The sequence below is a fragment of the Labrus bergylta genome, chromosome 4, assembly GCF_963930695.1.
Source record: "Labrus bergylta chromosome 4, fLabBer1.1, whole genome shotgun sequence".
Taxonomy (NCBI): domain Eukaryota; kingdom Metazoa; phylum Chordata; class Actinopteri; order Labriformes; family Labridae; genus Labrus; species Labrus bergylta.
The window spans coordinates 5,575,809-5,602,634 of record NC_089198.1 but is presented as its reverse complement, the minus strand read 5'-3'; the positions used below and the strand labels follow the sequence as shown (position 1 = coordinate 5,602,634).

General features: G+C 42.5%; 1 protein-coding gene and 1 long non-coding RNA gene across 4 annotated transcripts in view; both read left to right on the top strand.

Annotated features, from left to right (window-relative positions):
* LOC136179133 (uncharacterized) overlaps window positions 1-26,826 on the top strand; it is a 207,162-nt gene that overhangs the window by 168,857 nt on the left and 11,479 nt on the right. The gene's annotated exons all lie outside the window — the stretch shown is intronic.
* Window positions 7,982-26,826, top strand: part of LOC136179113 (NLR family CARD domain-containing protein 3-like) — a 30,324-nt gene continuing 11,479 nt past the window's right edge. The window contains exons 1-5 of one of the 3 annotated variants that reach the window (XM_065954464.1): window positions 7,985-8,730; window positions 12,142-12,338; window positions 12,618-14,502; window positions 24,554-24,716; window positions 25,406-25,547. In XM_065954464.1, the coding sequence (XP_065810536.1) occupies window positions 8,321-8,730; window positions 12,142-12,338; window positions 12,618-14,502; window positions 24,554-24,716; window positions 25,406-25,414 (2,664 nt within the window). In that variant the 5' untranslated portion in view covers window positions 7,985-8,320 and the 3' untranslated portion in view covers window positions 25,415-25,547. Of the gene's footprint in view, window positions 8,731-12,141; window positions 12,339-12,617; window positions 14,503-24,553; window positions 24,717-25,405; window positions 25,580-26,826 lie in introns of those variants that run through there. The other 2 variants (XM_065954463.1, XM_065954462.1) reach the window with 2 other exon arrangements.

Below are 26,826 nucleotides of genomic sequence, written 5' to 3'. Positions count from 1 at the left end.
TACTGTGTACTTTTGGAGAAATCAATTGTCAAAGTCCCTTATAAATCATTATAATTACTCTTTTTTCTGACTTTCAAACCTCAGCGTCCACAGTCTTATAAGTGGACCAAACCGAAGTATGAGTTCAGGGTAGTGGAGTAGATAATGGTGTTTTGGTTTCAGAGTTGTGTCTGGAAATAGAGCAGCTCTTGAATGGACATATTCTTCTATGAGGACTTTCAGGTATGCTATTTGGTTAGCATGGATTTTTGGTGCACATATCATCAGCACTATCTCTCGTAGCTGTAGGCACAACTGCCAAATCTTATCCTCAAGGGAATTATTTACTCTGTCACCAACAAGTAGGGGGAGCAGGAGAAGCAAACACCAATTCTGGGACGCATTTCCTCCCAGCTTTTCACTGTCTGCCCTAACCTCACATGGTTTATTGTCCCCATCACTACCCGCATACTTAAAGCTTGAGATGTTTCTATTCAGCTGAACATAGCTGAAGTGTTTGCCCACTTTAACAAGATGTTTGATATAGAGTGATAGATCTATTGAGACGACGCCTTCAAAAAGATCTTGGCCTAAGCATGGTGGAAGTGTTTCAAACTATTGAACACAGATTCATACTTAATGCCATCAACTATTATTTGGTTCATGGAAAGTTTGTCCACACTGTTTTTGTAATTCTGCTTTGTCCTTGGGGGGCCTGACTCAGTGGGTGCATTTGCAAAAGTTTCTCTGTTTATAAGACAGTAGCAACAGAAATGATGACGCCTACTAAAATTCTCTGTGAAGCCATCTATGCAGTGTGAACCGAGATTATCACCTGCTATAGCGATCACTGCGCCCTGTATTTTCTCACCATCATCTAGCACAACCCCAGTTTCCTCCATGTCTCTCAGATCCCTTACAAGAGGGGCAAACACCTTGTCCTGCCCAAAAAACTTAAAGTCTTCCTCCCTGCAGAGTGAAATTAGTTGAATAGGATCAATAGAGGATCGGTTATGAGGAGCAATTTCAGAGAGAGACATGTACACCTAGTAATTTGTGCTTTTTTCTCCCTGACCCAAGTGGATTTACGACTTCAAAAGAATCTTGGTACAAGATAATTGAAACGGAGGACATAGACTGACCAAGTATTTATTTTTCTTTAAAATTCTTGCCATCCCTTACATCTTCAAGCACATGTGGATCATCTGATGTTTGCGTCTTTGCCTCACTGTATTGTGCCCTGACTGATGGGTGGCTCAAAAGTGCCTTTATGGTCTCTTTTACTGGGACATACTGGAAAAAGCGATCCTTTCCAGTTGCATCTGTTCCCAGATAAACCTGTGTAGGCTCAACATAGTTGAATTTCTGCTTAAAGTATGTCTTGCATGTTTTATCAGACCTAAACACTCCCTCGTTGTACATTTTCATCAGATTTTCATTGTTAAGTCCACTTTTGACTTCAGAAATTTCATTTTCTGCCATTTTTAACTTTGTTAATTCTTCATGAACTTTGGACATCACATGTGTCATTCCATTGTTATACACCTCTTGGAACTCCTTAATTATAGTCTGAATTGTACTGGCTGGTAAGAGCATTTTAGCTTGCATCCTCAAGTAAAACAGTGCCAGGTTAGTGAGGAATTTATCCTTATTGACTCCATCAGATAAGACACTGTCATCCAACTCGACATTATCACAGCCTTCATCACATACATCAAGATGAGGTCTATGACTGGAAACATCAATACTAGGAGGAGGACTGACTGACTTCTCAAACAAATATTTATGTTTCCTGCATAGGTGGGATAAGAAAGATGACTTGACACGGAAATATTTTTTACAATTAGGAATGGGGCATAAAACTTTTTTTCCCATCTCTAATATGCCACTTAAGATGGTCACAGAGGCTGGATATACTGGTCGGTGTCATTTTACACCCCTCTACCTGGCAGGCAATAACATCACCTTGTAAAGGTCTGCTGACAGCTGATGTTGGCTCACGTGTGTGTTTTCGGTGCATATGGGATTTAAGGGCAAAAAAGGTTGTAAATGTGCATGGGCACCCAGCCAAACCACAAGTGAACCTGAAGTTAGCAAGGTTTCTATGCGTCTTCACATGATAATAACATTCTGAAAGCATCCCCGTGGAGAAATCACAGTGTTTGCACTTGTATTGCATTACCATTGTGATGGAAATAATGTAGCGCCTCTTCTATTGCAATATAACTGATGATATTTGGGAAAGTAGCTGTCAGGTATACACGCCAGCTTCGCCTGACCACTCTCAGTTAGAAATGTTAGGCTAAACCAGTAAGGCAACACCAACAGATAAAAACAACAGATAAATTGCGATCACAGCCAGATAACGTCAGCGTTTAGTCATAATCTGTCTGTTGTAAAACTTTAACGGAGCTCACCGAACTCAGGCTGTGTGCAGGCTGATACCGCGGCTCGGTGTCTCTTCACCGGAGCTCGGTGTCTCTTCCCCGGCGGCTCGGTGTCTCTTCCCCGGGGCCCAGTGTCTCTTCACCGGCGGCTTGGTGTCTCTTCCCCGGCGGCTCGGTGTCTCTTCCCCGGCGGCTCGGTGTCTCTTTCCCGCGGCTCGGTGTCCAAACGAGAAAAAGACGATTTAAACCACCAGGCCAGGCCCAGGATTAACCAGCAACCAGCTTCACCAGGCCAGGGCCAGGATTAACCAGCAACCAGCTCCACCAGGCCAGACCCAGAATTAACCAGCAGCCAGCTTCACCAGGCCAGACCCAGGATTAACCAGCAGCCAGCTCCACCAGGCCAGACCCAGGATTAACCAGCAACCAGCTCCACCAGGCCAGGCCCAGGATTAACCAGCAGCCAGCTCCACCAGGCCAGACCAAGGCACTCTTTGGTTAGCTTGCACGTGGACAAAGCCGGTTGGCATCAAGCCAGAGTCACCATGCCACTGAAAAAACAACCGGCGATGGAGGAAGTCGACGACATTAAGAAGTCGCTGGACTTTCTCTCGGGGGAGATTACCGCTGTCAGGCTGCAGCAGAAATCCATCCTGGACCTGGTGGCCGAGGTTAAGGCGCTGAGGCTGGAGAATGAGGAGAAGGACAAGAAGATCGTGTTACTGGAGAGCAGAGTGGCCGACCTGGAGCAATACACCAGAATGAACAATATTATTATATCGGGGCTCAAAATAAAACCCTGGTCGTATGCACGGGCAGTGACCGCTGACCGTGACGGCGAACCAGAGGCAGTCTCTGAGTCCGCGGAGCAACAAGTGGCAGCATTCCTACAGTCAAAGGGAATCGACTTTGACTGTAACACCATCGAGGCTTGTCATCCTCTGCCCCGCAAAAACAACAACCGACAAACCGGCCATAATAATGAGGTTTGTGAACCGTGAACACAAAATTGCACTACTGAAACAAGGCAGGCAGCTGAAGGGGACAGACGTCTACATCAATGAACACTTAACAAAACGAAACGCAGATATAGCCAGGCAAGCACGATTCATCAAGAAACAAAATAAAATACAATCCACGTGGACCACCAACTGCAAAATCTTCATAAAGCTTAACGGAACACCGGAGGAGGCCAAAGTGATGGTGATCAGAGACATTGCGGAGCTGGACAAGTTTCAATGAGGCCGAACTGGAAACACAAGTGAGTAAAAAACCTACACAATCATGACACACTCTAAAGGAAATCATTCATCTACATCTGGAGACATTATACCGGTACCTATAACCCAAATGATTGCTGATAATGAGAATCTGGAACTGAAAACATTTAAATACACGGAGCACAATTTACTGGACATGGAATACAATATCGACCCGGAAAATAACTTCTTCTTAAACATCAATGACGACTGCGGCTATTACACAGATGAACAGTACAATAAGACCATTAAGGCAGATCAGAAACTATCAATCATTCATTTTAACAGTAGAAGTCTGTATGCAAATTTCCACAACATTAAGGAATATTTACGTCAATTTGCACAACCATTTAACATAATTGCAATATCAGAAACTTGGATCAACCCTGAAAAGGATGTGGACTTTGAATTAGACGGCTATGAACTGAACTACAAGAACAGAGAGAACAAGACTGGAGGAGGTGTGGCTGTGTATGTGGACAAAAACCTTAATTGCAAGGTGGTAGATGGAATGACAACTGCAATCGGAAATTCATTAGAATGTTTAACTGTTGAAATCTGCATGGAAAAAAAGAAGAACGTAATTGTTAGCTGTATTTATAGAGCACCGGGTTCCAATATTGATATATTCAAAGAATGGGTGGAAGAAATGTTCACAATACCTAATCAAAAGGTCATGTTCATCTGTGGGGATTTTAATATAGATCTGCTTAATCCCAATAACCACAAACCAACTGAAGACTTTATCAATACAATGTACAGTCTAAGCCTCTATCCAAAAATCACCAGACCCAGCAGGATTACATCTCACTGTGCCACATTGATTGACAACATATTTACAAACGTTATAGACAATAATACAATAAGTGGATTAATGATCAATGACATCAGTGACCATTTGCCAGTGTTTATAGTTTTCAATAACAACTAGAGGGAAAAACAGGAGAGTACAGTCAAGTACAGAAGAGTACGGACAGAAGAGTCAATGAACGCTTTAAAAAATGAATTAATAAATCAAAATTGGGAAATATTATATAAAGAAGAAAACATTGACAGAGCTTATGAAAAATTCTTAGGGGTATTTAAGTTGTATGATAAACATTGTCCAATAAAAGAAATCAAAATGAAATTTAAATGTTCAGATAGTCCATGGATAACCAAGGGATTACAAAATGCCTGCAAAAAGAAAAATACACTATATAAAGAATTCATTAAACTTAGAACCAAAGATGCAGAAAATAAATATAAGAAATATAAAAATAAGCTAACTAATATTATGAGAAATAGTAGGAAAGAATATTACAGCAAATTATTAGATAAAAATAAAAACAATAGTAAAGGTTTATGGAATATATTAAATAGTGTTATTGGAAATGCTTCTAGACAAGTTAAATATCCACATGACTTTATTGATAATGATATGACTATTGATAGTATGGATGATGCAGTTAATGGCTTCAATAATTATTTTGTAAATGTTGGACCAATACTGGCTGAAAAAATCTCTGTTTCTGTGAGATCTGACGACAAGAATTATGATTTCATAGACATTAATCCAAAATCAATGTTTCTAACAGCAGTGGAAGAGAGTGAAATTATAGAGATTGTTTATAAATGTAAAAACAAAACTTCTACTGACTATAATGACATTGACATGAGAATAGTTAAACAGGTCATTCACGGAATTGCAAAACCACTAACGCACATCTGTAACTTATCATTTAAAACTGGTAAATTCCCAAGAAAAATGAAAATTGCAAAAGTCATACCGCTGTACAAAACTGGAGACAAACACCACTTCACAAACTACAGGTCTGTTTCACTGCTTCCTCAATTTTCAAAAATCTTAGAAAAACTCTTTGCTGACAGACTAAACAAATTTATCAATAAACACAACTTACTAACTGACAGCCAATATGGATTCAGACCAAACAGATCCACCTCATTAGCAGTCATTGAGCTAATTGAAAAAATCATAAATTCTCTGGACCAAAAGAATTATGCAGCTGGTGTTTTTATTGATCTCAAAAAAGCATTTGACACAATAAATCACGACAGATTAATTAATAAATTAGAACGGTATGGTATCAGGGGGTTGTATTAAACTGGCTGAGGAGCTATCTACATAACAGGCAACAGTTTGTGAAGTTGGGTGAATACACGTCATCGTGTTTGGACATTGCTTGTGGTGTTCCCCAGGGGTCAGTGTTGGGCCCATTTCTTTTTTTTCTCTATATAAATGATATATGTAAAACCTCAAATATTCTACAATTTGTGTTATTTGCAGATGACAAAAATATTTTTTGTACAGGAGAGGATTTGCAGCAGCTTCTGGAGTTAATTACATCTGAAATGAGCAAATTAAAAAGGTGGTTTGACAATGATAAATTATCATTGAATTTAAGCAAAACAAAAATCATGTTGTTGGGAAATTGTAATTTAAATAATGACGTAAATGTTAAGATAGATGGTGTTAATATTGAAAGAGTGTATGTAAATAAATTCCTGGGTGTGACAATAGACCACAAGCTCTGCTGGAAACCTCACATAAAACATGTTAAATCTAAACTGTCACGTAGCATCTCAGTCCTGTGTAAAGCAAAGCATATATTGGATCACAAATCATTGCATATTCTCTACTGTTCAATGATCTTACCTTATTTAAATTACTGTGTGGAGGTCTGGGGGACCACTTACAAAAGCTCACTGCTACCACTAGTTACACTTCAAAAACAAGCCATAAGAACAATCAATAAAGCAGGATATTATGATCACACCAACCTCCTGTTTTTACATTCCCGTACTATAAAGTTCATTGACCTGGTTGACTATCAAGTGGCACAAATCATGTTCAAAGCAAGAAACAAACTGCTACCAGGTAATATTCAAAAACTTTTTTTTGACAGAGAGGGGGGTTATAATTTGAGGGAAAAGTTAAATTTTAAGATGCTAGCTGTTCGCATGACTTTAAAAAGTCAATGCATTTCAATTGGTGGTGTGAAACTGTGGAATGGTATGAGCACGGAGCTAAAGCATTGTCCAAACATGATCCAGTTTAAAAAAATGTACAAAGCAATGATTTTCAAAAGTTACAGGGATGAGGGAGAGCTTTAAGAAGGAAAAAATATATATAAATAATAATAATTTATATCGTGTTCACAACCTTTGTTTCAGAGCGCTTCTCACCAGCGCTCCTTGTTGCTAGATTACAAAAGTGAACTTGTGCTTCCCTCTGTAATGTCCGTAAGGTGTGTTTTAGCTCCATGTGTTTCATATTTTCTTTAAATCAAATAAATATCACCAAGAAAACATGAGGACGATGTAAAGGAGTCATGTCCTGATGTCAGCAGCAGCTCTACACCTGCAAACTGTTCCCTCCAAAAGACGAGTCAGACCAGCGTCTCCTCCGCCATCGCTTTGTTATTGACAAATCTGATATCAGAAGTCCCGCCCCTTCTTGAGTTTGATTGGTCGGTGAGGGAGAAGTGACATTGATCAGCGTGGCGCTGTTCTCAAAGTTGAACGTCTTTCGACTGATAGCGTTTGAGTGCAGTGACTAAAAACAGCTGACACCGAGGGCGTTTTAGCGCCCAGGAAGCTGAACTACATTAGTTTTGTATTTCAGCTGGATGCCAGCGTGGTACTGTAATCTCTGTTCACTTTAAATCTAAGCCTGCTGTACGGGTTGTGCCTGTTAGTATTTATTTTCACATAATCATTCACTTGAATCATTTTGTGGATATATCATTTTAAATCTGTCGACCATCTAAGGGTCATTGGTTTAGGTCTGTGTGGATGTAACAGTTTGTGTAAGACTCTCATAGCAGCAGATCTATTTTTGGAGAGGAGCCGAGTGTATGTTGTGAGCTTAAATGACTTCAATGTAGATATCTGACAGTTTCAAGTGAAGGTAATGTCACCTCTCTAGTCTTTTAGAAGTCTTCCCAAATGGTAAAAGAATTTGTAGGCTGTACCAGCTAACAGAATATAACAGGACTGTTAACATGAAAAGTTTGTCAGCCATTTGTGTTCTGTTGCTGTTGTCTGACCTCGGCCCAATAAATTCTAAGATAAGCCACTGTCTGTTTCACCATTTCATCATTGGACATTTCCAGCAGAAACATCATGGCGTCATGATGTTCTTACATGCTTTTATATTTTGATATCTTTTTCTCTATATGGGTAATGTGCAATATATGTTGTGTTTTATACATGGGTCTGTACTTTTCTGTTGACATGTCGATGTGTTTTTCTATTGTTTTTATGGATTCTACTGTGAGGCCGCTGAATGTGTGCAGCACTTTGAGCCCAAGACAAATGTCTGAAGTTATAGTATTTACAGCTGCTCCTTTGAGCCCAAATCAACGCCACAGCGCTCTTCTTTTCATCATGTTGGACTTGAGACAGCGAGGCGTCAGTTTAAACACACCTGAAGCTGGTTGACCCGCTGTTAAAGAGATGCTAGTCTGTGCTCTGTTAATCATGTTACACCAAGCAAAGCCATTCCAGCATATAGAGCACCATTGGGACCCTCGCTCTGCCACTGTGGTCGGTAGGTTGAGCAAATTCACCTGTATGTGACGAGTGCTGATTTCCAACCCTGTTTTATACACTTCTAGTTGTACAAATGTCCTAAAGGTCATGGTTGCTGTTAAATACTAACATGTTAGTTTAATGTTTAAAGTTTAAGACTCAATGTCTTGTTATTGGCATTATTCAGGGCAGATCAGACGGATAAATCATGTTAGGATCAAAACAAACTGCACTGAGGTGCTGCATCAGGTACTTAGGCAGACAGGAAGGAAGAGAAAATCAAATGAAGGATCACATCAGGTAATGAGATGTGGACACTTGATCATCTCCGTCTTTCACATTTTTCCTGCTTGTATCTCACCTGTTTGTTATTTTGTCCTCAGGTTGTTTTACCTGCATGAATGTCTTTTATTGTCCTCTGATCAATCTGGAGATCACAAGATGAGTGATCGAGGAGACAAAGAGGAGGACAGAGCAAAGTCTCCTCTGTCCAGCTGTCTCTCTATGAAGAGTGACCGGTCTAAAGTTCTTCCTCCAGCCTTCAGTAATGAACCAGGACCCTCAGATCCACAGTAAGAGAACTTTTTTTAATCACCAAACTGTCAAACTAAAAGAAAGAGTCCTGAACTCCATAATGTGTTGATTTTCTTGTTTTTAATCATCAACCTGCACACATTGATCATACAGAGAAAGTCACTGAACTCATAACAACATACTAAGGATTCTATATATGTATTATATGTTTATAGATAAGATAATATGATTTCAGTATTGACTCTTTGGTTGTGTATCTAGTCGTCTTCTCTGTGATTCTGCAGGAAGTAGTCTTTTAAACTGATCCTGAAGTTTAGTGAGATCTGCTGTGATCGTTTTCTTTGAATCATGTTTTCTGTTGTGTCCACTCTTTGTTTGTCTTTTTTAATGTTTTCTAACATGACTACACAATGAGATCTTTTTTTTTTTTTTACTGAAGTACCGTAAAATCCGGTGTAAGATGCACTTTTAATACCTCTTTTTTTTCATCTTAAAAGTTGGCTGGGTCTTACTGATATACCAGTATAAAATGTTGACACATGAACCATCATGACCGCGGGTGCAGAAGTCACCATCACTGGGTGCGGCCGGACGCGATTAAAAAACCATCCTCATTCATTGGGCCTGATTTACTAAAGGTTTGTGTGTCTTAAAACGTGTGCAAACTTGATACCACCCACAAAAAATGTGTTAACTGATCTACTAACGGCGTGCTGTGAGGACTGAATCTTTCATATGAACAAAACAACACGCATTGACCATTTAGTACGTTTGACTTAATGAATATTCAATATGGGGCGTTTCTGTCCTAGAAAGGAGAAAATGAAAACAAGTTAAGTTAGTACACGCATTGTGATTTACCAAGCAGACAAAAACTGAGGTGATTGTGACGGTGTCTGAATTTAACACCTTTGAAAAGAAGGTGCTAACCCAGGAGACCAGTGTTACACACAACAGACTGCTGTTATTGAAGTTAGGAGGAGACATAGGCACAACAAAAGAAGGCATACAGATCACGTTATTCCCCACACATGTTAATAAGTTTGGAATGACAGCAGGAAACACCATGATTAAACTATATTGTTGCCTATTTGAAGAAAACTGAACATTCACAGCCTCTGCATTCTAAAGAATTTCAACACTGACGTTTATTTCTTCATATTTCCCTCTTCTCACCAACATTTTATTTTAAACTGGGGATTTCCTTTTTCTCAGGTTGCTCGTCTCTCCCCCAGCTCGTGTCCTCTGGTGCGCTCCTCTCCATAGTGCGCTCGTCTCCTCCCTCTAAAGCCCGCTGCTGCTACGCTTGACTGGGGGGACCTCACCACTGCTTGTACCCCCGTCTTAGATAACTCTTAGGAAGAGCGTTTATGTCCGATCAGACACAGCACTGGCCAGCTGTCTGGTGCTCAACAATGTGCCGAGTGTCGCGCCTGAGCGCCACAGAGGACACAGCTCACACCTCCTGCACAATGTATGACAATTCATCTTCAAAAGATGAAGAAAACAGAGGCCCTGTTTAATGCAGAGGTTTTCTTATAAGCCAAATTTTATTTTTGTAATATTCAGTTTTATCTGCTAGAACTCAAAAATACTGTACGTTCATTTGCCTCTTCCACTGAGACCTATTTTGCGCTTGCCGTCGTCCTGCTTTCCGTCCAAACTCTCCATGACGTAAACCAGTAGAACACACAAAAACCCAACTTAAATAGTACCGCCTCCACAAGGTTTGCACCTGGTGTCATTCACGCAAACTTTCTTAGTCGATCACCCGAAAAACACACACTCACCAAACGTGCAATTTTTTTGGAGTGAACACACAGTTTAGTACTCTTTACTTGGGACTTTAGTAAATCAGGCCCTCAGTGTATTAAGAGCTGATTGCACGCTGTTCTGGGAAAGACAGCGACACAGACCAGTCTGGCTGCGCTACGTTTTCAAAACTTTTCCCTCAAGAGGTCAAAATAATGAATTTACAGAAAACTGTAGGATATTGTTCCATAAATAAACCTTGTTGAACGCTCTTTTGATTGAAAGAGTCCTTTATTAAAGTTAAAGAGAAACAAGCAGAGTCGGGCAGAGAGCTCGCAAGCTAGGAGTCTCTGCTTCACAACTTTCCCTGCAGGCTGAGAGCTCGACTACCGTACTGTAGCTGGTAGGAGAGCAGACTCCACAAAGAGAAAACAGACTAAAAGGGTGACAGAGCTGAACAGTAACTGCAGGTTTTGGACTTCGCTGAACACAATAAAAACTGTCACGCAGGAAGACAGTGTAAACTTTATTTTCTCTCTGAGAGACCTTCAAAAACACAGCGCGTCTTATACCAGTGCAACTTATATTTCAGATTTTACAGTACTTATTTTTTTAACTCATGACACAGCTCCTGCACATGCTCAGTGTGTAGGTCATGACACAGCTCCTGCACATGCTCAGTGTGCAGGTCATGACACAGCTCCTGCACATGCTCAGTGTGCAGGTCATGACACAGCTCCTGCACATGCTCAGTGTGCAGCTCTCTATAAAGCTGATTAATAACTTTTCAAAGGTCTCAGGTCTCAACCTAAATATTAAACACTTTGAACTTATGGCTGTTAAAGATTGTAATGTTCCCCATATTTGTAACAATCCAGTGAATGACCAGGTCACATACCTGAGAGTAGTTATCACCACGGAGCAAAGTATAAGGTGAACCTTAAATTTGAATCCCATCGTTGATAAAACTCTTGTTTACAAAGAGATTTATCTCTGAGACGAAGGACCTTTCTCTCAAAAGCTGAGGGCATTTCCAGACTCACTAATCCGGCTCTATCTTTGGATGTTGACTAAAATGTAACCAAAAGATTTGATTATATGTTGTTTAACTTTCTGTGGAAAAACAAAATACATTATGTTAAAAAGAACATGACAATAAACACGAGTCAATGTGGGGGCTTGAACTTTTTAGACTTCACAGCTCTTAACATTCAAAGTTAACAGGCTGAGACATTTTTAAATAACCCAACATCTCTATGGAATATGATTCCTAATTATGTTTTTTCTAAAGTTGGTGGCCTGGAATTTTATTACTGTGCAACTATAATATCAGTAAAATCCAGATCAAACTATCCAATTTCCATAAACAGATACTCTTGACTTGGTCTCTCATCTTGAAACATAACTTCTCTCCACACAGATATTACATCTGGAACAATAAGGACATTCTCTACAAAAATGAATCCCTGTTTTTTGAAAACTGGTTGAAAATAACATCACACTTGTAGGTCAGTTATTGGACTCAGATGGTAGACTCTATGGTTACACAGACAGACTTCTGCACATGCTCACTGAGGAGGACATGGCACACCTTTTTAAAACACTGCTTTTTGTGTCTTTATTTGATTTAGTCCACCACTGGTTTCTAAATGTCAGTGTCAGTTTTCACGGCTTTATGATTTCCCTTATCTCCACAGAATAACAAAGGGGTCTGTTTCTGTGGAGGAGCAGCTGTCCAGCTGTGCTTTGTGTCAGTGTGTCCTAAGAGATCCAGTTTCTACCAGATGTGGACACTGGTTCTGTAGACAGTGTCTCACCTCATACTGGGACCAGTCTACTTCATCAGGAGAGTCCTCCTGTCCCCAGTGTGGAGAACGAGGACTGCAGAGATCCAGTAAGTCCAGCACTGTAATAAGTAAGACTGAAGTCATTGTGTCTAAAAACAAGACAAAGCAGTTAGTATTTTCATTGATATATAGTTAAATGAAACATTTACATTTTATCTGATTCTTGCTGTCAGTTTATAGTCAGTATATTTTATTTCTCTTGTAGCAGCACACATTTATTACAGGGATGTTTTTGTGTCATGCAGTTTGCTTAATGTGTAATAATGAAAATTGTTGATTTGATCATTTTATAAATCCAGTCTCAGGATATGTTTCTTCTCTTTCAGCAGATAGAGGTCTGCAGGAGGTTACAGATGAACTTAAGATCAGTCTGAGGAAGAGATGTGAACATGTGACTGAAGGAAGTGATGAAACAGGAAGTAGAACCCTCCTCAACAGGATCTACACTGAGCTCTACATCACAGAGGGACAGAGTGAAGAGGTGAACACCCAACATGAGGTGAGACAGCTTGAGACAGACTCTAAAAAGAAGACCCTCCATGAGACTCCAATCAAGTGTCAGGACATCTTTAAAGCCTTACCCGACCAACAGAACCAAAAGACAGAAGCTCAACCCGACCAACAGAACCAAAAGACAGAAGCTCAACCCGACCAACAGAAACCCATCAGAGTGGTTCTGACAAACGGCGTCGCTGGTGTTGGAAAAACCTTCTCAGTGCAGAAGTTCACTCTGGACTGGGCAGACGGCTCAGAGAACCAAGACCTCAGTCTGGTGATCCTGCTTTCATTCAGGGAGCTGAACTTGATCAGAGATAAGGAGTACAGTCTTCTTGAGCTGCTCCGTGTTTTCCATCCAACATTACAGAAGGTCACAGCAGAGACGCTCGCTGTCTGTAAACTGTTGTTCATCTTTGACGGCCTGGATGAAAGCAGACCGTCGTTGGACTTCACAAACATGGAGGTTGTGTCTGATGTCACAAAGAAATCACCGTTAAACACACTGTTGACAAACCTCATCAGGGGGACTCTGCTCCCCTCAGCTCTCATCTGGATAACTTCTCGACCTGCAGCAGCCAATCAGATCCCTTCTTCATGTGTTGACAGGCTAACAGAAGTACAAGGCTTCACTGACGCCCAGAAGGAGGAGTACTTCAGGAAGAGGTTCAGTGATGATGAAGATCTGTCCAGCAGAATCATCTCACACATCAAGACATCCAGGAGCCTCCACATCATGTGTCTGATCCCGGTCTTCTGCTGGATCACTGCCACAGTTCTGGAGCACATGATGAGCACAGAGCAGAGAGGAGAGCTGCCCAAGACCCTGACTGACATGTACTCACACTTCCTGCTGGTTCAGACAAAGAGGAAAAAGAACAAGTATGATGAGGGACTTCAGATGAGTCCACATGAGCTGGTGGAGGCTGACGGGGAAGTTCTTCTGAAGCTGGGGAGGCTGGCGTTTGAACATCTGGAGAAAGGAAACATCATGTTCTACCAAGAAGACCTGGAGCGTTGTGGTCTGGATGTCACAGAGGCCTCTGTGTACTCAGGAGTTTGTACAGAGATCTTCAAAACAGAGTGTGTGATCTTCCAGAAAACAGTCTACTGCTTTGTTCATCTAAGCGTTCAGGAGTTCCTGGCTGCAGTCTACAAGTTCCACTGTTTCACCAACAAGAACACAGGTGTAGTGAAGGCTTTCCTTAAAGACAGCAGGATCCTTTTTCAAACTCCTAAAAGTGATGACTTATCCCTGGATGACTTCCTGAGGAGTGCCATGGAGAAATCCCTGAAAAGTAAAAATGGTCACCTGGACCTGTTTGTTCGCTTCCTTCATGGCCTCTCTCTGGAGTCCAACCAGAGACTCTTAGGAGTCCTGCTGGGTCGGAAAGACAACAGTCAGAAAATGATCCAGAGAGTGATCAACAACCTGAAGGAGATGAACAGTGATGATATCTCTCCTGACAGAAGCATCAACATCTTCCACTGTCTGACGGAGATGAACGACCTCTCAGTCCATCAGGAGATCCAAGAGTTCCTGAAGTCAGAGAACAGATCAAAGAAGAATCTCTCTGATATCCACTGCTCTGCTCTGGCCTACATGCTGCAGATGTCAGAGGATGTTCTGGATGAATTGGACCTGGATAAGTACAACACATCAGACCAGGGACGACTGAGACTGATTCCAGCTGTGAGGAACTGCAGGAAGGCAACGTAAGTCCAGATGTGATTAAATATGAGTAAAAATAAGTCGTTTAGTTCTTCAAATATATACTATATAATATCTAGGTTTTTGAAAACAGTGTTTATCTGAAATATTAACAAACTCTTCAGTCACTTGTATTTTGTTATAAGTTCTCTTGAACTGCTTTAAATGCTGTGAGTGAAATATGTCTTTTTTTAGATCTAGTGTTTACCAACTTCAAGGTCACAGGTCATTTGTTTCATAATAATCCCTACGTTTACTATTTTTCTTTTATCATCCTATTAGTGTCAGTAATAACAATAGTGATTATTGTTACAATAAATATTATTATCATTACAACTAGGGCTGTCACGGTAACCGCAAAAATGAAGATTCATAACAAGTGTCATCTCAAGACGCTTTACAAAAAGCAGGTCAAAGACTTTACTCTTGTTTAATAACAAGAGGAGAGAGAGAGAGAGAGAGAGAGAGAGAGAGAGAGGGAGAGAGAGAGAGAGGGAGAGAGAGAGAGAGAGAGAGAGAGGGAAAGAGAGAGAGGGAGAGAGAGAGATTTTTTTGATTTTTGCAAAACACTTTATTTACATAAATTTAGTTTTTACAGTTCAACAGTTCAACAAAGTGCTAATGCATTAAAATCCGAGTATGTTTAAAAAATAATAATTTATCTGATAAAAACTTGTGCAAAAACCAACTCTTCATCAACAACTGAACAAACTATGTCATTAAAACACCAGCGCTGTTTAAAAGCGTCCAAGTCTCCAATGTGTTTATAAAATCTAAAATCTAGCCAGAGTCTCGCCCTAATGTTTACCAGCCACACTGCTTTGGCCTCCTGCCCTTCTCTGTTTTCCACTCTGTTTTTCCTGCTGAAAAATGGCCATTTTTGCCTCACCTGAAAGGTAGTTAAGGAGCTGCCACTTCTTTTTTTGTTCTTTTTTGTAAGCAGCTCCCATAATAAAAACCCTCTCAGTAAAAACCACATCAAAAAAACTAAAAACCAATGTTAAAAGAGAGAAGAAGCTTGTGAGCCTCTTACACTCTATAAAAACATTCAGTCTCTGGAAGGCAACAAAAAGGACAGGTGTTAAGAACAGCAGGGTTAAGAACAGAAAGAAAAGCATTGGAGGCAATAGCACCATGTAAAATCCTCCACTGGAGGTCGGCAGTCCGTTTTTTGAGGGGAGGTTTATATAAAATCCTCCACTGTGGGCCGGCTCCATTTGCTCCCAGCCTGTTTGACCACACAGTGGGGGGGCGGTTGCACAATCCGGCCTTGTGGATCGCCTTCACACAGTTCATGTACCAGGTTTTTTTGTCAGCTTTGTTTATTGTCAGCTTTTCTGAGTGTGCTAAAGCCAGCAGGGGGCCGGTGAGCTCCCCCAGGCCTGGGCTCAGGAAGACATCAGGGAAGGGGTCTGCAGGGTCCGGTCTGGCCTTTCTTTTCCCATAGTCCATGAGGAGGCTCCTCTCTTTCCCCGAAAGCTTCTGGCACCACAGCTCCAGGAGCCTCCCCGCCACCCGGACAGAGTGCAGGCCCAGAAGAGAGCCCAGGGCCCGGGCATCACGCAGCGCCGGCCCCACTGCATCCACCAGCTGCTGCAGGCATAGGGTCTTGGTTTTGAGCAGCGCCACCGTCAGGCCGGGGGTGACGCTGCTGCTGATGTCCAGCTTGGCCCTGTGAATCAATGGTTCTCTCAACAACCAGTACAGAGAGTCAGACTTTGGGCACCTTTTACAGTTAAAAAGGGCCCAAGACTTAAAAACACCCTGATAAAACGGAGGCAGCCCACTTAATTTTAAAAGTTTAGAATCAATTAAAAACAGAGCAGCATCCAGCCCCAGGAAATCTGCACGTCTGAAAATGCAGCTGGCCACATCTCTCCACACTAGATCAGCCGGACCTGTCAGATATTTTTGTAAGAACTGTAGTCTGAAGGTGGCTGTCTGGCTGGCCAGGTGGACGAGGCCCTGTCCCCCCTCCTCTCTGGTTAAAAACAGCACCCCTTGTGGCACCCAGTGTAGACCATCCCAAAAAAAATCTACCATTTTCTTTTGTAACTGGGCAAGCAAGCCTGAAGGGGGGTCTACACAGGTTAAACGGTGCCACAGTTGGGATGCTACAAGGATGTTTAAAACCAATACTCTTCCTTTAAAAGACATTTGAGGGAGCAGCCATTTCCACTTGGAAAGTTTCCCCTCAATTTTTTCTGTGACGGTCTCCCAGTTCTTCTGGACTATGTGTTCTTTCCCGAGGAAAACCCCCAGGTACTTAAAACCATTTGTTCTCCAGGCCAAGCTCTGGGGAAGAACTGGGAGACCGTCACGCCACTCACCGACAGCGAGGGCTTCACTTTTTATCCAATTCACCCTCGCTGCCGATGTTACGCTAAAATGTTTTATAATGTTGGTTAAAATATCTGCATCCCTCTGGTCTTTGATAAAAACAACAATGTCATCGGCATAAGCACTTAAGACAATGTTGCTATTAAAACCAGGTAAAACCAAGCCCTGTGAGTGGTAGCGTATATTGTTAAGGAGGGGTTCCAGGGAGAGTGTGTAAAGCATGCCGGACAGAGCACAGCCCTGCCTGACGCCTCTACACACCCTGAAAGGAGCACACAGGCCGCCGTTAAACTTCAGCACACTCTCAACCCCGCTGTACAACACTTTGATCTTGGCTATGAAACCAGCGCTGAACCCAAACTTCTCCATAACTTTCCAGAGGAAGTTGTGTTCAACGCGGTCAAATGCCTTTTCCTGGTCTAGAGAAATCAGACCAGTGTTACAGCCCGATGAGCTGGAGACGTCCAAAACATCACGAATGAGGTGGACATTGTCCACCATGGACCTGCCGGGCACACAATAGGTCTGGTCCCGGTGGATGACCTGCTCCATAGCCTTCCCCAGCCTGGAGGCAAAGAGTTTGGACAGAAGCTTGTAATCCACACACAGCAAAGACACAGGGCGCCAGTTTTTGATGTCCTGCAGGTTACCTTTTTTCGGGAGCAAGGTGATTACAGCTCTCCTGCAGGACATGGGCATTGAGCCAGAGGCCAGAAAGAGAGCGAGAGAGAGGGAGGGAGAGAGAGAGAAAGAGAGAGACGGAGCGAGAGAGAAAAAGAGAGAGAGAGAGAGAGAGAAAGGGAGAGAGAGAGAGAGAAAGATAGAAAGAGAATTTCATGACCACATTCAGCGCATCACTATCATTCTTTAGGATCATGTAGAGTTGTCTCCTGAAAGACACAACATGTTTCAGTCTGCTGGATTTACATCCTGACGGGAGCATTTTCATTGCCGACACAATCTGTCCATGACGTGAAAGCTCCCTTTCCAACACCTCATCACTGATAAATGGTGGTAAGTTAGACAATATGATTTTTTGTTTTTAACAACAATTCCTCGCTCAACAACAAAGTTTACTTTTTCAATTGAGTACAAAAAAATCACAACTGCGCTGTTTATCCTGGACGCAGCCCTTAAACTATCATACCCGACGACCTCCCCAACTGCCAGACTACAATCCTCCACTGAGTGCTCCACGCCAACCGGTACTTTAATTCCGTGCCGACGGGAGAGGTTTGTGAAACCCCCAGAAGCATTGGCACTGGGCCTGCGACCTGCCATGACACACAGCCAGGTAGGCTACTGGCTGCTGCCGTGCAGCACACCGATCACCCCCCGTGAACCCCGATAGTGATTAGAAAGAAGTGTGAACAGTGTGTAAACTATCACCAGTGAAAAGAAACAGTTTCTCAAACCTTAATGGAAAAAAAGACGAAACCTCATCCACTCCAACACACTCTCCTACCGCTCAGCAAACACTCACGCATGCGCAAGAGAGAGAGAGAGAGAGAGAGAGAGAGAGAGAGAGAGAGAAAGAGAGAGAGAGAGAGAGACAGAGAGAGAGAGAGAGAGAGAGAGAGAGAGAGAGAAAGATAGAAAGAGAATTTCATGACCACATTCAGCGCATCACTATCATTCTTTAGGATCATGTAGAGTTGTCTCCTGAAAGACACATGTTTCAGTCTGCTGGATTTACATCCTGACGGGAGCATTTTCATTGCCGACACAATCTGTCCATGACGTGAAAGCTCCCTTTCCAACACCTCATCACTGATAAATGGTGGTAAGTTAGACAATATGATTTTTTGTTTTTAACAACAATTCCTCGCTCAACAACAAAGTTTACTTTTTCAATTGAGTACAAAAAAATCACAACTGCGCTGTTCATCCTGGACGCAGCCCTTAAACTATCATACCCGACGACCTCCCCAACTGCCAGACTACAATCCTCCACTGAGTGCTCCTCCTCATCCACTCCAACACACTCTCCTACCGCTCAGCAAACACTCACGCATGCGCAAGAGAGAGAGAGAGAGAGAGAGAGAGAGAAAGAGAGAGAGAGAGAGAGACAGAGAGAGAGAGAGAGAGAGAGAGAGAGAGAGAGAGAGAGAGAGAAAAAGAGGGAGAGAGACGGAGAGAGAGAGGGAGAGAGAAATGGAGAGAAAGAGAGAGAGGGAGAGAGAAAGGGAGGAAGGGAGGAAAGAGAGAGAGAGAGAGAGAGATTTGATTTTACAAAAGAACTTTATTTACAATAAGTAACAACAATTAACAACATACTTTTAGACGGACAAAAGAAAACCAAACACTTAATATCACTCAATAGACTCTTTAGATGCTAAAAACAAAGTTGAAGATGAGTTTTTTGTCTTTGACAGAACAGATTCTCCCTCCATAGCACCGTGTTTCAATAAAATCATTAATATTGGTCATCGCTGTAAAGAAATTAAAATCCACCCAGACTCTGGCTCTTACAAGGGAAAGGAAGAGGTCAGTCACGTCCTTTCCCTGCCTGTTCTCCAACTCTTTCTTCCTGCTAAGATAGATTGTCAGTTTTGCTTGTCCGGATAAAAAGTTTAAAAGTCTCCATTTAACCGCGTTAATTTTTTTGTACCCTGCTCCAAAGATAAAAACTGTTTTTGACCAAGTCACATTAAAACCCATAAAAACCTTCTTTAACATTTGTACAAACAACAGCTTCACATCAACAACATCGTCTGGCTCCTCCACCTTCCTCCTCCACCTTCCTCCTCCTACTCACGTACACGGCCATCTTAGCCTGACCAAGGACAAAGTTTATCAGCTGACATTTGTGTTTGTGTTGTGGAGTGTATTTAAAACCACAAATAAAAACCTGCTTAGTAAAAAACTCTTTAAAACCACTAAAAACCTTCTCCAGAAGATCAAACAGAGGTTTCAGCCGACTGCACTGTAAAAAACAGTGAAACACCGTCTCCCTGTGCACACAGAAAGGACACTGATCAACAACATTCACATTAAGAACAGAGATAAAAGAGTTCACAGCAATGATTCCATGCAGGATTCTCCACTGGAGGTCTGCATGTCTCTTACACAAGGGGGGTTTGTATAAAGATTCCCAGGAGGGTCTAAACTCAGGAGCTAGCCCCAAATAAGTCCTCCAGGGGGTGTCACTGCGTGCGTTCAGTGTCTTTTTATTCAAAGTCTTAACAATCAGTTTGTAAAGAGTCTTTCCTACAGCGTTGGCCAGTAGAGGACCAGAACAGTCCTTCAGGTCTGCAGACAGAGTGAACTCAGGAAACGGGTCAGTTTGGTCGGGCAGCAGAGAACCGTCCCCATAGTCCGACATCAGAGACATCTCTTGTCCTGTCAGCTGATGTCTCCAGTGATTCAGCAACCGATCAACGACTCTGGTCGACCTCACCCCCAGACCAGCAGCCAGACCAGCAGGACAGTCCAGTTGAGGTCCGGTCAGCTCCACCACCTGCTCCAGAGTGGAAATCCTGGCACTGTAGAACTTTCCGGACAGGCTCGGTCCAGCCCAGTCAGGAAGATGAAAACGTCCTTCAAACAGTACAGGCTCTTTAAGCAGCCAGTACAAAGAGTGGGAGTGTCCCTGTCTCTGCCTGTTCACCAGACTCCACACGTTAAAAACACTTTGATAAAATCCAGTGACAGAGGAAATGTTCACTTTCTTTAAATCCATTAAAAACAGAGACGAGCTCAGCCCCAGTTCTCCAAACCGCTGTAGAAGACAGCAGGCCAGCGGTCTCCAGACCAGGTCTGCAGGCCCAGTGAGTAGTCTCTGGAGGAAATGCAGGCGGAGAGTAGCCCCCCTGCTGGCCAGGAGAACTAATCAATGTCCTCCTTCCTCTTTAGGGAGGAAGAGCACACTCTGAGGAATCCAGTGTAACCTGTCCCAAAAGAAATCAACTAACACTCTTTGAATGTTACACAGGAGAGAGGACGGAGGGTCGATACAGGTCAGTCTGTGCCACAGGGCAGAGGAAACAAGGTTATTGGCCACAAGTAAACGACCTTTAAAAGACATCTTTGGCAACAGCCACCTCCATTTATCAAGACGTCATTTTACTTTTTCTAAAACACCCTCCCAGTTTTTACTAACAAATGTTTAATTCGCCAAAAACACTCCCAAATATTTAAAACCTCCTGACTTCCAAAAGAGGCCTCCAGGCAGACTGAGCCGACCCCTCAGCTTCTCTCCCACCATCACTGCTTCACTTTTCAGCCAGTTCATTTTGGCAGAAGATATCGACCCAAACAAAATCACAGTCTCTTTTAAAACATCGACGTCTCTCTGCTGATTAACAAAAACAATGACATCATCAGCATACGCTGACAATTTAAAACGCACATGAGAGGTAGGAAAACGAACACCAGAGAGACCTGACCTCAGTCTGTGAAGCAGGGGTTCAATGGCTAAGGAATATAACATCCCAGATAATGAGCAGCCTTGCCTCACCCCCCTCTGTACACTAAAAGGAGCACTCAGGCCTCCGTTGATCTTTAGCACACTCGCAATGTCACGGTACAAAACCTGGATCTTAGCTAAGAAACATGGGTTGAACCCAAAGTCGGTTAGAGTCCGTCATAGATACTGGTGTTCAACCCGATCAAAAGCCTTTTCCTGGTCTAGTGAAATCAGACCAGTTTCTACAGCCAATGAACCAGAGACTTCCAAAACATGCCGAAGGAGAGCGATGTTGTCACTGATGAGCCTGCCGGGCACACAGTAGGTCTGGTCTGTGTGGATGATCGACCCCATCACCTGCCTTAGTCTGGATGCCAGGGCCTTAGACAGGTTTTTGTAGTCTGTGCAAAGTAATGACACTGGTCTCCAGTTTTTTAGATCCTGAAGGTCGCCTTTCTTTGGCAGCAGAGTGATGACTGCTCTCCTGCAGCTCAGAGGCAGACAACCCCTCTCCAAACTGCCTCTTAAAACCTCCAGGAGATCCTCTCCCAGCACACACCAAAACACTTTATAAAAGTCAACAGGAAGGCCATCAATACCTGGAGCTTTTCCATTCTGCAGACTCATGACAGCAGAGTAGAGTTCAGACAGAGACAGCTGGGCCTCAAGCTCTGTGTTGTTTTAAGCACTGACTTGAGGAAGACCAGTGTAGAAGGACTCACACACCTCTGGACTATCAACGAACTCACTCGTGTACAGATCCTTATAAAAACCAGCTGCATGTTTTCTGATCCCAGCAGAATCTGAGATCGATTGTCCACTGCTGGATCATACAGAGTGAAAGATCTTCTTCTGTCCACTTTTCTTCTCCAGACCAAAAAAGAACTGAGACGGAGCATCCATCTGGGTGACATCCAGGAACCGAGACCTGACCAGAGCCCCCTGTGCTTTAACGCCCAGCAGGTTGGCTAAAGCCGACTTTTTAGATTTTAGGGAAGCTAAATGTCCCTGATTTCCTGTGGCATCAACTAAACCCTGTAGTTCTACCACTTCAATCTCTAGATCTCTCAAAGATCTGCTAATGTCCCTGGTGACATTGCAAGTGTACTGCTGACACAACTGTTTAATCTGACTTTTTCCAAAGTCCCACCACTGCAGAATAGTTTTAAAATCAGACTTAAGCTGTCTGTGAGTGACCCAAAAGTACTCCAGTGCAGACTTAAAAGCTTTATCGTGCAGCAGTGTGGTGTTAAAATGCCAATACGCACTTTGAAGTCTGACATTCTTAATAAAAACAGAACAATAAACGAGACAGTGATCAGTGAAGCCTACAGGAACAATAAGACACTCTTTAAAAACATTCATGTTGTGTTTAAAACAATAATAGAGCTAAAACATTGTCTTTAGAGTGACTCCATGTGTACTGTCTTTGTTTGTGGTGTAAACTCCTCCACACATCCAGCAGCTCGTGTGTTTCTAAAAACTGTCTGAGTCTGTGTGAGGAGGCGCTGTGAGGCTCTTGGTGGTTTCTATCTAAACCTGGGTTTGCTGTGAAGTTAAAATCCCCCCCCCAAGAATAAATACTCCCCTGTATTGCACTTTTTAACAGTGTCACACAAAACACTCAACACACCCAACCTGTCCACAGCGTGACATGGGACATACACATTAATCAGAGTCATTTTTACATTTTCATATTGCACTCTAATTTTCAATAAACAGCCTTCAATGATCTCCTCTACTTCACACGAAGCAGGCGGAAAGCCTCTAGAAAAAATAAAGCTGACTCCTCCACTACAGGTGGACTTATGGCTGAGGATCACCTCCCCAGGCCACTCCTTCCTCCACTGACTCTCCTTCTCAGAGTCACTGTGTGACTCCTGAAACATTAAAATATCTAACTTTTTGAACTCCATCAGTTGAAATAGTGCAGCTCTTTTTGCATCATCTCTCGCTCCATTTAAATTTAAGGTGCCAATTTTAAATTCATACATTGAGAGATAGGAGTTTAAAAAAGAAACAGGATAAAATCACAAGAGGAAAGAGATGAGACACAGTCTAAACATCATCATCGCTGATTTGTGCTTTCACTTTCCTGATCAGATTTCTGAGACGAAAGATCTCTTGACCTGTGAGGCCGTCGTCACCAAAAGCACTGGAGCTCCTAGTTAAAGGCCGAGCTGAACTTAAAAAACACTTCAGGTCTGGAAAGAAATCCTCTAAATTGAGCAGCCTGAGGCCCTTGGTGTCCTGTAGAAACTTTTTAATGTGAGCTGAGGTGTAAGTGACTGGACCTTCTTCTTGTGTGGACATGAGCTCACTGTCACTCTCTGCTCTTCCTGCTCCTGTCTTTCTGTCCTTCTTCACTGCTTTAGTACTGCCCTGAAAGCTTTCACTCTTCCTCTTCTGAGAGATCTTTAATGACTCTTCATCAGACATATCCTCATCTTCAACATAATCAACACACACACTATTATTACTTTCCTGACTTACCTCCTGACTTTCACTGATCAAACTTTTTTTCTTTCTCACTTGAATCACATTCAGTTATCTCCTTTTCTTTGTCTCCCTGTTTACTGTTCTTTACCTGGCCCTCATCACTGACCACTGACAGCTCTTCTACATCAGACACTTTACTTTTCTGAGGCCCAGCAGCAGCTCTGTCTGAGAGAACTCTGCTAGGACCCAGTACAGCGGCCTCAGCTCCACCGAGCTCCGCGGCGGCAGCATCGACCGGTACCGTGTCTGCAGCCGCAGCCGGCCCGGGGGTCACAGCAGACGGCCCGGGGGTCACAGCAGACGGCCCGGGGGTCACAGCTGCCGCCGTGACCTCAGCAGCCGGTGCTGCCTGAGCATTTTCCCGCATATGAAGATTTTTTTCCGGGCATGAGCGGATTAAATGTCCCTCTGCACCACACCCAAAGCACTTCATGGTCGCTGATGTTGCGAACACCATGTAATTAAAACCATCGACTTTGAAATTAAAAGACAAATTGAGATCATCTGAATTGTTTTTCATGACCATGAAACCTTGTCTTCTGTGACAAACAACGTGTTTGAGCAGGGGGGACTTGCATCCCAGAGACACCATCTTAACCTGGGACACTACCTGCCCATACCTGGACAGCTCTTAAACTAACATTTCATTTTTAATGAACTGGGGGGCGTTAGAGATGGTGACTCTTTTAGCCGGGTTGATCAGGGGGAGAACAGAGGTGAAAGTGTCCTTAATGATGACACCTTGTTTGACCACATCGTTCACTTTAGCCGTGCTATCTAAAAAAATAACAATGGCCCCGTTCATGCAGGAGGCAGACCTCACGCTGCCGTAACCCACCACCTCTCCAACCGCTAAACCAGCCTCCTCCACCGAGCAGCCGACAGCCGGCACCAACTTCACTGCATGTCGACGTGTCAGCTTCTCAAAGTCCTGCTCCACCTCTACGACGGGCATGCTCCCCAGCCCAGCTGGTAGACTCGCTCACAAACACCTCAACAAACAAAACTACTAAACACAAACTATGTTAACAGAAGAAAGAAAACTAACACACAAACATTCAAAAGTTTGAAAACCACTCACGACGAAGCACACGCTGCCACTCACCATCCACTCACTCACCATCCACTCAGAGAGAGAGAGAGAGAGAGAGAGAGAGAGAGAGAGAGAGAGGGATAGAGAGAGAGAGAGAGAGGGAGAGAGGGAGGGAGAGAGAGGGATAGAGAGAGATAAGACCTCCAGGTTCCAGTTCCCCTGGTAGTCTAAGTCTATAGCAGCAGAACTAGGGTCTGGTCTACACCAGCGTCAGCCCTAACTACAAGATTTATCAAAAAGGAAAGTTTGAAGTCTATAATTTATTCAAACTTATTTTATTGTTTTCTTAACAACAACGCAGTGACAATTAGAGACAGAGACAAACGTTCACGCCGCAGAGCTGTGTGCATGCCATCAGCGGAGCCACACACACACACACACACACACACACACACACACACACACACACACACACACACACACACACACACGTTTACAAGTGATAGAAATGTTTGTTAACTAAAGTGAGTTCAGATCAGCTGAACCTCTGATGTGATTGAACACAATTTGTCAAAATATTAAGACATTCCTTTAAATAACATATTATGTACCATTAATGTCATGACAGGTTTTTTAACTGTGGACTGTCAGAGACTCACTGTGAAGTCGTGGTCTCAGCTCTGAAGTCCAACCCCTCCCATCTGAGAGAGCTGGACCTGAGCTTCAACAAGCTGCAGGATTCAGGAGTGAAGCTGCTTTGTTCTGGACTGCAGAGTCCAAACTGTAGACTGGAGACTCTGAGGTAAGACAACAGGTTTAATTTCTCTGTTCAGATTCATATGATGTGAAACTAAACTGTAGACTTCAGGCTGATAATCAAATGATCCACACTGAGGATCTTAATGCTGAAGTCCATTTTCTTCTTCTGTGATTTTATCCACAGAGTGGTAGCAATTTAAAGCCTTACATTTTAAACCTACATATATAAAAAAAATAACTTGTTGTATATTTCACTCTTTACCACCTGAACAGCTGATTTTTAGATAAATTATGAATAATTAAACAACGAAAGACAATCATTCCAATTACAACCATCAAAATAAATAAAGTCAAACACTTGTTTTGTCTGAGATGTTTGTGACACTGTGAGATTCTGAAAGTGTCAAAGGAAATTGAAGACTCTTTGATTGAATGTCTTCTCTATAACTAGAATAAATATTACAGATGTTTACTTAGTTCACTTTTCGTTGCAGACGATCGTCTTTGTTTTTTGGGTTAGGGTTAGGGCTAACTCTTATCTTAGGGCAGGGATGTCAAACATACGGCCCGACAGCAGGTTTCATCTGGCCCGTGAGACGTTTTGGGAAGAAGGACGAAATGTATTGAAAAATATATTTTTATTTTTTATAAATAACATTTTTGTAATACTTATTTTCCCTGAATTGTATTAAAACCTATAATGAGCAACGTAAAGGTTGATATAATCATACGAAAATTACTTAAACAGGGCACTTTGAACTATTTTCTCAGCAGGGAGAATCATAAAAAAGACAAGTGGCCGAGCTCCTGCATTACTCTGGTAATACATCACATCAGAAAACAGGCTGAACACCTGAGAGAGGTGACACAGAATGTAGGTTTTCAAGAGAGATCGAAGGAGCGATATTTCTTTAGTTTTATTTGCTCACAAGTTTCCAGAATTTCATCAAAGCTACGAGACTTAACGACAGGCACACCGCTGCACTGCATGCTCATCATGACGGTCTTCAGTTCTGTCCACACTTCTTACCAGTTTCTCCTGTCTTCACTGATGTAAAACAAAACTTTTACTAATGATAACAAAGCTTCCTATGGAGTGAGCCACAAAGAGCAGCTCGTGCAAATAAAAAACAATCCTCTCTGTCCTGCGTAACGGCCCAGACCGTCTCCTCACATCCAGTGTAGTTTGTGGACACCGGCGTTGAGCCTGATGATAGACTTATTTTACCTCTGGTTATTGTAAAAACAGTAAATTAAAATGAATATTAACTGATTTTATTTACAGATGGT